A 15,944-nucleotide genomic window follows, 5' to 3' on the forward strand; every position below is an offset into this window, starting at 1 on the left:
ATTGGGCACTCAGTTCTACTCTTGTCCATCTGCACTGGTTGTGCAGCCTATAGCTAGCTTAACACTTATGCAGGGTACACACTAGATGATGTGCAAGCAACGCAATGGTCGTCCTTATTTCCCTTGAACACTGTCACAAATTATATAGCAGCGATGGGGAAACTTTGGCACTCCAGCTGTTTTTGAACTACACATCCCAGCATGCCCTGCTACAGTTTTAGCATTGCCAAATAGCAAAACTGTAGCAGGGCATGTTGGGATGTGTAGCTCAACAACAGCTGAAGCGCCAAAGATTCCGCATCACTGTTATATAGTGTGTATACACTGTGCAGTCTTTCAAACGACGAATGTAATTTTTCAACCACACTCTGTAATGACAATTAGGAGCTGATTGGTTAGTACTTTCTCTCCACTTTATCTCTCACCAAGCTTTAATAAATATCCCCTTTAGAGAATTGTTTGATCCAAGGCAAACAAATAATCAGTTTATTGGAAATTCCATCAATGTATTGCTCACACCTATGTGTTTTATACTTGCAGGAATGTGGTGCAGATTGTGCAAAGCTCCAGAAGAGCGAGTTAGAGCACAAATTCAACAAAAAAGCATTAGAAAGGCCATACACCTCGCCACATTCTTGGGGTAAGACGTACGGGGAGCACAAGCGCCACCTGGAGTTCAATCATGACCAGTATCGGGAGTTGCAGAAGTATGCAAAGGAAGTAGGCATTTACTTTACAGCCTCTGGAATGGATGAGGTAAGACAAGACCAAATAATCACTATGAACTTTAAACTGCTGTGCTAATGGATAAAAAATATCACTAACTCTGCACACAGGATCACGTGTCATACAGGGTGGGGAGGTAAAGCTAGATAATGTGACTGGCGTTTATTCACCACTGTGCTGCATTCAACCTATAGATTGATTGATGTATTTATATGTAAGCATATTTGGAAGTTGTCATTTTTTTTGTTTGTTTTTTTAATGTTAAGATGTCATATTTTCTATTTTTGTACCGCCACTCATACATGTCCAATCGCTGGGACTTGATGGGTAATAAACTTAGTTGCATGATAGTTATAAAGCATCATCTATCTATCTATCTATCTTGTGATCTTTACACTTCTCATCGTATTCATGTTTTCTCCGGCAGGGTCCACAGGATAACAGTCGGATATGATGGAGCGACAGCAGATTGGCACCAAACGATCACAAGCTTTCAGTCCTCCCAGGATGCAACGGGCTCGTCCATATATCCCCGCCCACTGGCTCAGGCAAATCAGTTTTTTGTTTGGTGCGGCAGGAGCCAGACCATGGTCAGAGGGCTGCTGTTCTGGGCAGCCCTAAGCTTTCTTATTTTATTTTTTTATAGTCTTACTATGTTTTTTGAGCGATCTTTCTTAACAGCGTCTTATACGCATATTGGAAAGAGTCGCTCCAACAACTCTCCGCCGGGTCGCAACAACGCTTACCCATGCGTACTCTCAACGGGCGTCTGTGTCGGATATACTAACAGGTCCAGCAGACGTTACCAGGCTGTGGCCGGAGCATGGGGAGAAGGTAAGGCATCTGTTCCACGTAGTCTGGGAATACGGACACAGCCGCACTGTATTGGGAGGAGACTACCAAACAGTAGCTGACGCGCCGCCACCACGGGTGCTCCAGCGCTAGGCCTTAGGGATCATAAGGCACCAGGATTAGTATGAGGCTGCGATCCCTAGGGTTGATGTCAGCGGTGGGTGGGGAGTTAGACGCTCTCCTGGTCGCCCCTCCCCCCAGTTCATGATCAGTTTCCGCGAGTCTCCCGCCATGACCGGATTGCCTCACTTCCGTCTCAGATGCTACCACAAGGGGTCTCAGTCGCAGCATAGGCAGCTGCGTCTGTGTTCACGAAGCGCTACCGTGAGGAGACCCGGTCGCAGTACAGGCGTCGATGTCCATCCCGGAGCGGCAGTGTACACTAGTAGTGCCTGGATCCACTCGGCGTTCGCTAACGTTTTGATCGATCTTGGAAGTGAGGTGAGTCTCCCTGTATCCCACTCTGAGTACGGGTTATACAGCACTAAATTTCTCTGACGTCCTAGTGGATGCTGGGAACTCCGTAAGGACCATGGGGAATAGACGGGCTCCGCAGGAGACTGGGCACTCTAAAAGAAAGATTAGGTACTATCTGGTGTGCACTGGCTCCTCCCTCTATGCCCCTCCTCCAGACCTCAGTTAGAATCTGTGCCCGGCTCGAGCTGGTTGCACACTAGGGGCTCTCCTGAGCTCCTAGTAAAGAAAGTATTTATTAGGTTTTTTATTTTCAGTGAGATCTGCTGGCAACAGACTCACTGCTACGAGGGACTTAGGGGAGAGAAGCGAACCTACCTGCTTGCAGCTAGCTTGGGCTTCTAGGCTACTGGACACCAATAGCTCCAGAGGGATCGAACACAGGCCCAGCCTCGGTCGTCCGGTCCCGGAGCCGCGCCGCCGTCCCCCTTGCAGAGCCTGAAGACGGAAGATATCCGAGGACAAAATCGGCGGCTGAAGACTCCGGTCTTCATTAAGGTAGCGCACAGCACTGCAGCTGTGCGCCATTGCTCCCCATGCACACCACATACTCCGGTCACTGATGGGTGCAGGGCGCTGGGGGGAGGAGGGGGGGCGCCCTGGGCTGCAATAAGATTACCTTACAAAATGGCAAAAATACACATAATATAGTCTAATAAACTATATATGTGTAAAAATCCCCTGCCATAATATTAATAAAAGAGCGGGATAAGCCCGCCGAGAAGGGGGCGTGGCTATCTCCCTCAGCACACGGCGCCATTTTCTCTTCACAGTTCCGCTGGAAAACAGCTCCCCAAGCTCTCCCCTGCAGTTTCCAGGCTCAAAGGGTTAAAGAGAGGGGGGGCACTAAATTTAGGCGCAAACTATACATGTTAAGCAGCTATAGGGAAAAATCACTTTCTGTAATAGTGTACATCCCTAATTATATAGCGCTGTGGTGTGTGCTGGCATACTCTCTCTCTGTCTCCCCAAAGGACTTTGTGAGGTCCTGTCCTCAGTCAGAGCATTCCCTGTGTGTGTGCGGTGTGTCGGTACGGCTGTGTCGACATGTTTGATGAGGAGGCTTATGTGGAGGCGGAGCAGGTGCCGATAAATGTGATGTCACCCCCTGCGGGGTCGACACCAGTGTGGATGGATATGTGGAGGTATTAACCGACAGTGTCAACTCCTTACATAAAAGGTTTGATGACATAACAGCTGTGGGACAGCCGGCTCTCAGCCTGTGCCTGCCCAGGCGTCTCAAAGGCCATCAGGGGCTCAAAAACGCCCGCTACCTCAGATGGCAGACACAGATGTCGACAAGGAGTCTGACTCCAGTGTCGACGACGACGAGACAAATGTACATTCCACTAAGGCTATCCGTTGCATGATTACGGCAATGAAAAATGTGTTGCACATTTCTGACATTAACCCAGGTACCACTAAAAAGGGTATTATGCTTGGGGAGAAAAAGCAACCAGTGGTTTTTTCCCCCTTCAGATGAGTTAAATGAAGTGTGTGAAGAAGCGTGGGCATCCCCTGATAAAAAAATTAGTGATTTCTAAAAAGTTACTAATGGCGTACCCTTTCCCGCCAGAGGTCAGGGTACGTTGGGAGACATCCCCGAGGGTGGATAAAGCGCTCACACGCTTGTCAAAAAAGGTGGCACTACCGTCTCAGGATACGGCCGCCTTAAAAGAGCCTGCGGATAGAAAGCAGGAGGCTATCCTGAAGTCTGTGTATACACACTCAGGTACTATACTGAGACCTGCTATTGCTTCAGCATGGACGTGCAGTGCTGCAGCAGCGTGGTCTGATTCCCTGTCTGATAATATGATTCCCTTGACAGGGACACTATATTGCTAACCATAGAGCACATTAAAGACGTAGTCTTATACATGAGAGATGCACAGAGGGATATTTGCCGGCTGGCATCTAGAATAAATGCAATGTCCATTTCTGCCAGGAGAGTATTATGGACTCGGCAGTGGACAGGTGATGCGGATTCTAAAAGGCACATGGAGGTTTTTCCTTACAGTGAGGAATTGTTTGGGGATGGTCTCTCGGACCTCGTTTCCACAGCGACACCTGGGAAGTCGACATTTTTACCCCAGGTTCCCTCACAGCCAAAGAAAGCACCGTATTATCAGGTACAGTCCTTTCGGCCCCAGAAAGGCAAGCGGGTTAAAGGCGCGTCCTTTCTGCCCAGAGGCAGGGGTAGAAGGAAAAAGCTGCACCATACAGCCAGTTCCCAAGAACAGAAATCCTCCCCTGCTTCCACTAAATCCACCGCATGACGCTGGGGCTCCACTGGTGGAGCCAGGTGCGGTGGGGGCCCGTCTCCGGAACTTCAGCGACCGGTGGGTTCGCTCACAGGTGGATCCCTGGGTTCTACAAGTGGTATCTCAGGGATACAAGCTTGAATTCGAGACGTCTCCCCCTCGCCGTTACCTCAAATCAGCCTTGCCAGCTACTCCCCCGGACAGGGAGGTAGTGCTGGCGGCAATTCACAAGCTGTTCCTCCAGCAGGTGATAATAAAAGTTCCCCTCCTTCAACAGGGACGGGGTTACTATTCCACAATGTTTGTGGTACCGAAACCAGACGGTTCGGTGAGACCCATTCTAAATTTAAAATCCTTGAACACTTATATAAGAAGGTTCAAGTTCAAAATGGAATCGCTCAGGGCGGTTATTGTAAGCCTGGAAGAAGGGGATTACACTGGACATCAAGGATGCGTACCTGCATGTCCCCATTTACCCTCCTCACCAGGTGTACCTCCGTTTTGTGGTACAAGATTGCCATTACCAATTTCAGACGTTGCCGTTTGGTCTGTCCACGGCACCGAGGGTATTTACCAAGGTAATGGCCGAAATGATGATACTCCTTCGAAAGAAGGGAGTTATAATTATCCCATACTTGGACGATCTCCTTATAAAGGCGAGGTCCAGGGAGCAGTTGTTGGTCGGAGTAGCACTATCTCAGTAAGTGCTTCAACAGCACGGCTGAATTCTGAATATTCCAATGTCGCAGCTGGTTCCTACGACGCGTCTGCTGTTCCTGGGTATGGTTCTGGACACAGAACAGAGGAAGGTGTTTCTCCCGGAGGAGAAGGCCAAGGAGTTGTCATCTTTGGTCAGAGACCTCCTGAAACCAAAACAGGTGTCTGTGCATCACTGCACGCGAGTCCTGGAAAAGATGGTAGCTTCTTACGAGGCAATTCCATTCGGCAGGTTCCATGCAAGGATCTTTCAGTGGGATCTGTTAGACAAGTGGTCCGGATCGCATCTTCAGATGCATCTGCTGATCACCCTGTCCCCGAGGGCCAGGGTGTCTCTGCTGTAGTGGCTGCAGAGTGCTCATCTTCTAGAGGGCCGCAGATTCGGCATACAGGACTGGGTCCTGGTGACCACGGATGCAAGCCTCCGAGGTTGGGGGAAAGTCACTCAGGGAAGAAACTTCCAAGGACAATGGTCGAGTCAGGAGGCTTCCCTACACATAAATATTCTGGAACTAAGGGCCAATTACAATGCCCTAAGTCGGGCAAGACCCCTGCTTCAAAACCAGCCGGTGCTGATTCAGTCAGACAACATCACGGCGGTCGCCCATGTAAACCGACAGGGCGGCACAAGAAGCAGGATGGCGATGGCAGAAGCCACAAGGATTCTCCGATGGGCGGAAAATCACGTGATAGCACTGTCAACAGTGTTCATTCCGTGAGTGGACAACTGGGAAGCAGACTTCCTCAGCAGGCACGACCTCCACCCGGGAGAGTGGGGACTTCATCCAGAAGTCTTCCAACTGATTGTAAACCGTTGGGAAAGGCCACAGGTGGACATGATGGCGTCCCGCCTAAACACAAAGCTAAAAAGATATTGCGCCAGGTCAAGGGACCCTCAGGCGATAGCTGTGGACGCTCTAGTGACACCGTGGGTGTACCAGTCGGTTTATGTGTTCCCTCCTCTTCCTCTCATGCCAAAGGTGCTGAGGATAATAAGAAAGAGAGGAGTAAGAACTATACTCATCGTTCCGGATTGGCCAAGAAGTACTTGGTACCCGGAACTGCAAGAAATGATCTCAGAGGACCCTTGGCCTCTGCCTCTCAGACGGGACCTGCTACAGCAGGGGCCCTGTCTGTTCCAAGACTTACCGCGGCTGCGTTTGACGGCATGGCGGTTGAACGCCGGATCCTGATGGAAAAGGGCATTCCGGTTGAAGTCATTCCTACGCTGATAAAAGCTAGGAAAGATGTGACAGCAAAGCATTATCACCGCATATGGCGAAGAATATGTTGCTTGGTGTGAGGCTATGAAGGCCCCCACAGAAGAATTTCAGCTGGGTCGTTTTCTGCACTTCCTACAGTCAGGAGTGACTATGGGCCTATAATTAGGTTCCATTAAAGTCCAGATTTCGGCCCTGTCTATTTTCTTTCAAAGAGAACTGGCTTCACTGCCTGAAGTTCAGACGTTTGTTAAGGGAGTGCTGCATATTCAGCCCCCTTTTGTGCCCCCAGTGGCACCTTGGGATCTCAACGTTGTGTTGGATTTCCTAAAATCACATTGGTTTGAGCCACTTCAGACCGTGGAGTTAAAATATCTCACGTGGAAAGTGGTCATGCTTTTGGCCTTGGCTTTGGCTAGGCGGGTGTCAGAATTGGCGGCTTTGTCCTGTAAAAGCCCCTATCTGATCTTCCATATGGACAGAGCAGAATTGCGGACGCGTCCCCAATTCCTCCCTAAGGTGGTATCAGCGTTTCATTTGAACCAACCTATTGTGGTGCCTGCGGCTACTCGGGACTTGGAGGCCTCCAAGTTGCTGGACGTAGTCCGGGCCCTGAAAATCTATGTTTCCAGGACGGCTAGAGTCAGAAAAACTGACTCGCTGTTTATCCTGCATGCACCCAACAAGCTGGGTGCTCCTGCTTCTAAGCAGACTATTGCTCGCTGGATCTGCTCCACGATTCAACTTGCACATTCTGCGGCTGGACTGCCGCATCCTAAATCAGTAAAGGCCCATTCCACGAGGAAGGTGGGCTCTTCTTGGGCGGCTGCCCGAGGGGTCTCGGCTTTACAACTTTGCCGAGCTGCTACCTGGTCGGGATCAAACACGTTGCAAAATTCTACAAGTTTGATACCCTGGCTGAGGAGGATCTTAAGTTTGCTCATTCGGTGCTGCAGAGTCATCCGCACTCTCCCGCCCATTTGGGAGCTTTGGTATAATCCCCATGGTCCTTACGGAGTTCCCAGCATCCACTAGGACGTCAGAGAAAATAAGAATTTACTCACCGGTAATTCTATTTCTCGTAGTCCGTAGTGGATGCTGGGCGCCCATCCCAAGTGCGGTTTGTCTGCAATACTTGTATATAGTTATTGCCTAACTAAAGGGTTATTGTTATGAGCCATCTGTTCGTGAGGCTCAGTTGTTATTCATACTGTTAACTGGGTATAGTATCACGAGTTGTACGGTGTGATTGGTGTGGCTGGTTTGAGTCTTACCCGGGATTCCAAATCCTTTCCTTATTGTGTCAGCTCTTCCGGGCACAGTTTCCCTAACTGAGGTCTGGAGGAGGGGCATAGAGGGAGGAGCCAGTGCACACCAGATAGTACCTAATCTTTCTTTTAGAGTGCCCAGTCTCCTGCGGAGCCCGTCTATTCCCCATGGTCCTTACAGAGTTCCCAGCATCCACTACGGACTACGAGAAATAGAATTACCGGTGAGTAAATTCTTATTTTCTATCTACTTTTTGTCAGTATGAATAGTTAAATTTGAGTGCCTATTGCATATGATTTTGTGTACGTTACTGTGGTTTTCTTCGCATTGCTTCTGAATACTTTAAGATCTGTATATAGCAGAATTCAGTAATATGTACTCCTACGTACTTTAAAATGTGTTTGTAGTTATGTGCTCATAAGACTAATATATAACTTGTGACTGACTGCTAGTGTGATTGCTGACTTTAATATATGTTTGTCAGTTGTTTCTTCTGGTCCTCAATGCTGGTGCATGGGTAGGGTCAGATTGATATCACTTTAGAAGGTTAAGGTGATTACAGTCACAAATTGTACAGTACACTGTGAAAGTGCTGATTATTTATCATGTCTAAGAGCGGCAAAGGTGACGAGGGTACACTCACAGCAACACCAACACTCATATCATGTTTGTCTTGCAAAACTGTATTAACCTCTAAGGATCTGGTACAGGATGGTTTATGTGCAAATTGTTTTGCGTTTCAGCAGAATACAAGGCAGATCCCTGTTCAACGTCTGGTACAGATAGATCAACCTTGGGCGATGTTTGCACAGACCTGGTCCAGTATAGCTGAACGGGTAATTTCTACAGCTTCACTACCAGGAATGGGGTACACAAATAACCCATACATGCAGCTCCCTACTTACGGTATATAATTTTCCTCACCAGCTTTTCCTAAAAGACAAGCTGATAAACCAAGTGTAAGTAAACCATCAACTTCACAGGCTACACAGGATGATTCATCGGGCGATGAAAGCTCTATATACTCTACTTTGGCATACGAAGAACAAGTAGAAGGTCTCAGCTTAGTGGATATAGCTGAGCTAATTAGAGAATTAAAGGCCATTCTAGCCTTAAAGGATTCAGCAGAGCCTGTGTTAAAAACCAAGGCACCTGTACTTAAACGGGCCAAAGCAGATAAGACTGAGTTTCCAGGGTCAGACCAGCTTACGGAAATCATGGAAGAGGCTTGGGCTGCACCCAGTAAAAAATATAGAATTCCCAAAAAATGGAATTCCAATTATCCTTTTCCAGCTGGGGACTCTTTAAAATGGGAAATGGCTCCCAAAGTAGATACGCATGTCATTCGATTAGTGTGAAAATCTATATTGTCTTTGCCATCAACGTCATTGGATGATGTCATGGATAGGAGAGTGGATGGTTTTCTGAAAACCATATATTCTCTGTCTGGGGCAGTCATAAGGCCAGCCATGGCTTCAGCTTGAATGGCAAAAGCAGTTGCTGCCTGGATAGAGGTACTGGAAGACGGTCTTTCAGCACCTTCAAGGGAGCACGAATCCTATATATCTCACATAAAACAGGCTGCAATATTCTTGGAAGAAGCAGCATTAGATATGGGCACTATCGCTTCCAGGGCATCCGCATCAACAATAGCTGCTCGCAGAGCACTTTGGTTACGTACATGGAAAGCTGATTCAGAATCTAAGAAGGTTCTGGAATCTTTGCCTTTTACTGGAAGCATTCTGTTTGGTAAAGAATTGACAGATATTCTGGATTCAGAAGCAGACTCCAAAAAGGTAAAATTTCCTTCCACATATAACCCCAAACGTAGGGGTCCCGCTTTTCGGCCCCTTGGGTCACAAGGAAAAGCGAAAGGAAAGTGATCGTAAGCAGCCCCAATACAATAAATTTGGTAAGGCAAAAAAGCAATGGGCTACCAGAACGACAGTCTCAAAACCAGAGAATAGGCCATCAGTTTGATTGTGCGGGCCTCCTCCTGGGGGACCCCATGGTAGGGGGCCGACTTCTTCAGTTTGCACAAATATGGCAGCAGTCTACAACAGATGCCTGGGTGCTAAAAGTGGTATCTCTGGGTTATGTTTTTCCCTTCAAGAAGCATCCTCCTCGAAGGTTCTTCTGCACCAGCCCATCTCGGGTAGAGATGAAGGCCAGGGCTTTGCAAGAAGCAGTTAAGAAATTGCTTCAGTCAGGAGTAATCATTCCAGTACCCCCTGCAGAATGGGGACAGGGGTTTTACTCCAACATGTTTTTGGTTCAGAAGCCAAATGGGTCATTCTGGCCTATTCTCAATCTCAAAATGCTGAACAAGTATATTTGGGTCCCACGGTTTCACATGGAGACACTACGCTCCATAGTTTTGGCCATGGAACCAGGGGATTATATGGTATCCCTGGATATTCAGGATGCTTACCTACATGTTCCTATAGCACTGTCCCATCAGTGCTATCTCAGGTTCGCTATCCTGCAGCAGCATTTTCAGTTCCAGGCATTACCTTTTGGGTTAGCCACGGCACCCAGAGTGTTTACCAAAATCATGGTGGTTGTGGCAGCTTATCGCCGCAAACAGGGGATAAGAATTTTTCCATACCTCGACGACCTGTTAATTCTAGCACAATCACAGGAAATGCTCCTGGACCATCTTCAACAGACAATAACATGTCTGCGGAGGCACGGATGGCTCATAAATTGGGCAAAATCGTCTCTAGTTCAGTCATAACGGATGACTCACTTGGGGGCTGTACTGGATTCAAGTCTGCAGAAAATATTTTTACCTCGGTACAAGATAGCCAAGGTACAGTCAAGGACTCAGGAGTTGTAACACAGTCAAACAATATCAATCTACGCAGCGATGCAACTGATGGGTTTGATGGTGTCAACATTCGACATGGAGTATGCACAATTCCACTCAAGACCTCTGCAGCGTCTGATTCTGTCCAGATGGAATGGAATACATCCGACAAGAAAGAAACAGACTATGGTACTTTCACACAAGGTAAGAAAGTCAGCCTGGTAGCTACAAACATCCCATCTAAACAAAGGGAGACCCTTGGATATCAGATTGGGAGATGCTGACAACAGATGCCAGTCTTCAGGGCTGGGGAGCGATGTCCGGAAGATTATGGTTCCTGGGACAATGGACCGCAGAAGAGAGTTGCCTGCCAATAAACCTGTTAGAACTTCGGGCCATATACATGACACTGATTCAGGCAAAGGACATTCTTCAAGGAAGACCAGTCCAGATCCGCTCGGACAATAACGGCAGTAGCGTACCTCAACCATCCGGGAGGAACGCGCAGTCAGACAGCAATGAAGGAGGTAAGTCACATACTAAAATGGGCAGAACTCCATCTTCCAGCATTGTCTGCAGTATTCGTTCCGAGAGTAATAAACTGGGAAGCAGACTTTCTCATTCAAGCAAGCGAATGGGCTCTACATCCAGAAGTCTTTCAGACTAGTAGACAAGTGGGAGTTGCCAGAGATGGATCTCATGGCGTCACTTCTGAACAACAAAGTACCCGTGTACGGGTCAAGAACAAAGGATCCGGCAGCGATCTTTGTGGACGCCCTATCAGTGAAATGGGATTTCTCTAACGTCCTAGAGGATGCTGGGGACTCCATAAGGACCATGGGGATAGACGGGCTCCGCAGGAGACATGGGCACTTTAAGAAAGAATTTAGGTCTGGGTGTGCACTGGCTCCTCCCTCTATGCCCCTCCTCTAGACCTCAGTTTGATACTGTGCCCAGAGGAGATGGGTGCACTACAGGGAGCTTCCCTGAGCTTCCTGTCAGAAAGTATATTTGTTAGGTGTTTTATTTTCAGGGAGCCTGCTGGCAACAGACTCCCTGCATCGAGGGACTGAGGAAAGAGAAACAGACCTACTTCTGTGAGTTTCAAGGCTCTGTTTCTTAGGCTACTGGACACCATTAGCTCCAGAGGGATTGGTGCGCAGGTCTCGCCCTCGCGGTCCGTCCCAGAGCCGCGCCGCCGTCCTCCTCGCAGAGCCGGAAGATAGAAGCCGGGTGAGTATGAGAAGAAAAGAAGACTTCACAGGCGGCAGAAGACTTCATGATCTTCACTGAGGTAATGCACAGCAGTAAAGCTTTGCGCCATTGCTCCTATACACCTCACACACCGCAGTCACTGTAAGGGTGCAGGGCGCAGGGGGGGCGCCCTGGGCAGCAATAAAACATCTCCATTGGCAAAATAAGTATATACATGTACAGATGGGCACTGTACATGTATATTAACAGAGCCCCCGCCAGTTTTCAGGAATTTTGAGCGGGACAGAAGCCCGCCGCCGAGGGGGCGGGGCTTCACCCTCAGCACTCACCAGCGCCATTTTTCTCCACAGCACAGCGCTGAGAGGAAGCTCCCCGTACTCTCCCCTGCTAATACACGGTGATGGAGGGGTTTTAAGAGGGGTGGCACAAATTGGCGGATATAAAGTATAAACAGCGCTACTGGATAAACATTTAGTGTTTTTTTTCCAGGGTCATATAGCGCTGGGGTGTGTGCTGGCATACTCTCTCTCTCTCTCTCCAAAGGGCCTGGTGGGGACTATCTTCAGATAAGAGGTTCCCTGTGTGTGTTGTGTGTCGGTACGCGTGTGTCGACATGTCTGAGGTAGAAGGCTCACCTAGGGAGGAGGGGGAGCGTATGAATGTGAGGTCTCCGTTGGCGGTGCCGACACCTGACTGGATGGATATGTGGAATGTTTTAAGTGCCAGTGTGAACTTATTGCACAAAAGATTAGACAAAGCTGAAACTAAGGAACAGTCAGGGAGTGAACCCATGTCTGTCCCTATGTCGCCGAGACCTTCAGGGTCTCAGAAGCGCCCACTATACCAGATAGAAGACACAGATACCGACACGGATTCGGACTCCAGTGTCGACTACGATGATGCAAAGTTACAGCCGAAAGTGGCTAAATGTATTTGATATGATTATTGCGATAAAAGAAGTGTTGCATATCACAGAGGAACCCCCTGTCCCTGACACGAGGGTACACATGTATAAGGGAAAGGAGCCTGAGGTAACTTTTCCCTCCTCACATGAGTTTAACGAATTATGTGAAAAAGCGTGGGAATCCCCGGACAAAAAACTGCAGATTCCCAAAAGGATTCTTATGGCGTATCCTTTCCCTACAACGGACAGGATATGGTGGGAATCCTCCCCTAAGGTGGACAAAGCGTTGACACGCGTGTCAAAAAAGATAGCGTTGCCATCCCAAGATACGGCTACCCTCAAGGATCCTGCTGACCGCAAGCAGGAGGTTACCTTGAAATCCATTTACACACATTCTGGTACATTTGCAATTGCGTCGGCCTGGGTTTGTAGCGCTATAGCAGCATGGACAGATACCTTATCAGCGGAAATTGAGACCCTAGATAACCATTTTATTGACCCTAGGCCATATAAAGGATGCTGTCTTGTATATGAGAGATGCTCAAAGAGACATTAGTTTACTGGATTCCAGAATAAACGCTATGTCAATTTCTGCTAGACTAGTCCTCTGGACCCGGCAGTGGACAGGTGATGCCGACTCAAAAAGGCATATGGAGGTTTTACCTTACAGGGGTGAGGAATTGTTTGGGGAAGGGCTCTCGGACCTGGTCTCCACAGCTACGGCAGGTAAATCGAATTTTTTGCCTTATGTTCCCTCACAACCTAAGAAAGCGCCACATTATCAAATAAAAGCAAAAGGGTACGTGGATCGTCCTTTCTTGCCAGAGGTAAGGGCAGAGGTAAAAAGCTGCACAGCTAGTTCCCAGAAACAGAAGTCCTCCCCGGCCTCTGAAAAATCCACCGCATGACGCTGGGGGAGTCCGCCCCAGTGGGGGCACGTCTTCGACTTTTCAGCCACATCTGGGTTCACTCACAGGTGGATCCCTGGGCAATAGAAATTGTTTCTCAGGGATACAAGCTGGAATTCGAAGAGGTGCCTCCTCGCCGGTTTTTCAAATCGGCTCTACCGACTTCTCCCCTAGAAAGGGAGATAGTGTTAAATGCCATTCACAAATTGTGTTTTCAACAAGTGGTTGTCGAAATTCCCCTGCTTCAGAGAGGGAAGGGATACTACTCAACCCTGTTTGTAGTTCCGAAACCGGACGGTTCGGTCAGACCCATATTGAATTTAAAATCCCTGAACCTATACTTAAAACTGTTCAAGTTCATCATGGAATCGCTCAGGGCTGTCATCGCCAGCCTGGAAGGGGGGGATTTTATGGTATCTCTGGACATAAAGGATGCATACCTTCATGTCCCCATTTATCCACCTCACCAGGCGTACCTGAGATTTGCGGTACAGAATTGTCATTACCAATTTCAGACGTTGCCGTTTGGGCTTTCCATGGCCCCGAGGATTTTCACCAAGGTAATGGCGGAAATGATGGTGCTCCTGCGCAAGCAGGGTGTCACAATTATCCCATACTTGGACGATCTCCTCATAAAAGCGAGATCACGAGAGAAGCTACTGAACAGCGTGTCACTTTCATTAAAGGTGTTACAGCAACACGGCTGGATTCTCAATATCCCGAAGTCACAGCTGGTTCCTACGACTAGTCTGACCTTCTTGGGGAAAAATGGTGGCAACATACGAAGCCATTCCCTTCGGCAGGTTCCAGGCAAGGACTTTCCAATGGGACCTATTGGACAAGTGGTCCGGGTCACATCTACAAATTCATCAGCTGATCACCCTGTCCCCCAGGGCCAGGGTATCTCTCCTGTGGTGGCTGCAAAGTGCTCACCTTTTGGAAGGCCGCAGGTTCAGGATTGGATCCTGGTGACCACGGACGCGAGCCTCAGAGGGTGGGGAGCAGTCACATAGGGAAGAAACTTCCAAGGACTTTGGACAAGTCAAGAGACTTGTCTTCACATCAACATCCTGGAACTGAGGGGCCATATACAATGCCCTACGTCAAGCGGAGAACTTACTTCGCGACCAACCAGTTCTGATCCAGTCAGACAACATCACCGCAGTGGCTCATGTAAACCGCCAAGACGGCACAAGGAGCAGAGTGGCAATGGCGGAAGTCACCAGGATTCTTCGCTGGGTGGAAAATCATGTAAGCGCACTGTCAGCAGTGTTCATTCCGGGAGTGGACAACTGGGAAGCAGACTTCCTCAGCAGACACGACCTGCATCCAGGGGAGTGGGGACTTCATCGGGAAGTCTTCGCACAGATTGCAAGTCGGTGGGGACTGCCCCAGATAGACACGATGGCGTCCCACCTCAACAAAAAGCTACAGAGGTATTGCGCCAGATCAAAAGACCCTCAGGCGGTAGCAGTAGACGCCCTAGTGACACCGTGGGTGTTCCAGTCGGTCTATGTGTTTCCTCCTCTTCCTCTCATACCCAAGGTGTTGAGAATAATAAGAAAAAGAGGAGTGAGAACAAATCTCATTGTACCAGATTGGCCACGAAGGACCTGGTATCCGGATCTGCTGGAAATGCTGACAGAAGATTCGTGGCCTCTTCCTCTTAAGACAGGACCTGTTGCAACAGGGGCCATGTCTGTTCCAAGACTTACCACGGCTGCGTTTGACGGCATGGCGGTTGAACGCCGGATCCTAGCGGAAAAGGGAATTCCGGACGAGGTCATTCCTACTCTGATAAAGGCTAGGAAAGACGTGACAGCAAAACATTATCACCGGATATGGCGACAATATGTTTCTTGGTGTGAGGCCAGGAATGCTCCTACGGAAGAATTCCATCTGGGCCGTTTCCTTCACTTCCTACAGACTGGAGTGAATTTGGGCCTAAAATTAGGCTCCATTAAGGTTCAGATTTCGTCCTTATCCATTTTCTTTCAAAAAGAATTGGCTTCTCTCCCAGAAGTACAGACTTTTGTGAAGGGAGTGCTGCATATTCAGCCTCCTTTTTATACCTCCGGTGGTGCCTTGGGACCTTAATGTGGTGTTGAGTTTCCTTAAGTCGCACTTGGAAGGTGGTCATGTTATTAGCCTTGGCTTCAGCTAGGCGAGTGTCGGAATTGGCGGCTTTGTCGCATAAAAGTTCCTATCTGGTTTTCCATTTGGATAGGGCGGAATTGCGGACCCGTCCTCAATTCTTGCCTAAGGTGGTGTCATCTTTTCATATGAACCAACCTATTGTGGTGCCTGTGGCTACACGAGATTTAGAGGATTCAGAGTCCCTTGATGTAGTCAGGGCTTTGAAAATTTATGTGGCCAGAATGGCTAGAGTCAGGAAAACGGAAGCACTGTTTGTCCTATATGCAGCCAACAAGGTTGGCACCCCTGCTTTGAAGCAGACTATTGCTCGCTGGATCTGTAACGCGATTCAGCAGGCGCATTCTACGGCTGGATTGCCGTTACCAAAATCGGTTAAGGCCCATTCCACAAGGAAGGTGGGCTCGTCTTGGGCGGCTGCCCGAGGGGTCTCGG

General features: G+C 48.7%; 1 protein-coding gene across 1 annotated transcript in view; it reads left to right on the top strand.

The window, feature by feature from the left end:
- Positions 1 to 15,944, top strand: part of NANS (N-acetylneuraminate synthase) — an 81,395-nt gene that overhangs the window by 14,343 nt on the left and 51,108 nt on the right. The window contains exon 2 of the mRNA XM_063914632.1: positions 541 to 756. Within this exon, the coding sequence (XP_063770702.1) occupies positions 541 to 756 (216 nt within the window). The remainder of the gene's footprint in view (positions 1 to 540; positions 757 to 15,944) is intronic.

Source organism: Pseudophryne corroboree, chromosome 1, assembly GCF_028390025.1.
Source record: "Pseudophryne corroboree isolate aPseCor3 chromosome 1, aPseCor3.hap2, whole genome shotgun sequence".
NCBI lineage: Eukaryota > Metazoa > Chordata > Amphibia > Anura > Myobatrachidae > Pseudophryne > Pseudophryne corroboree.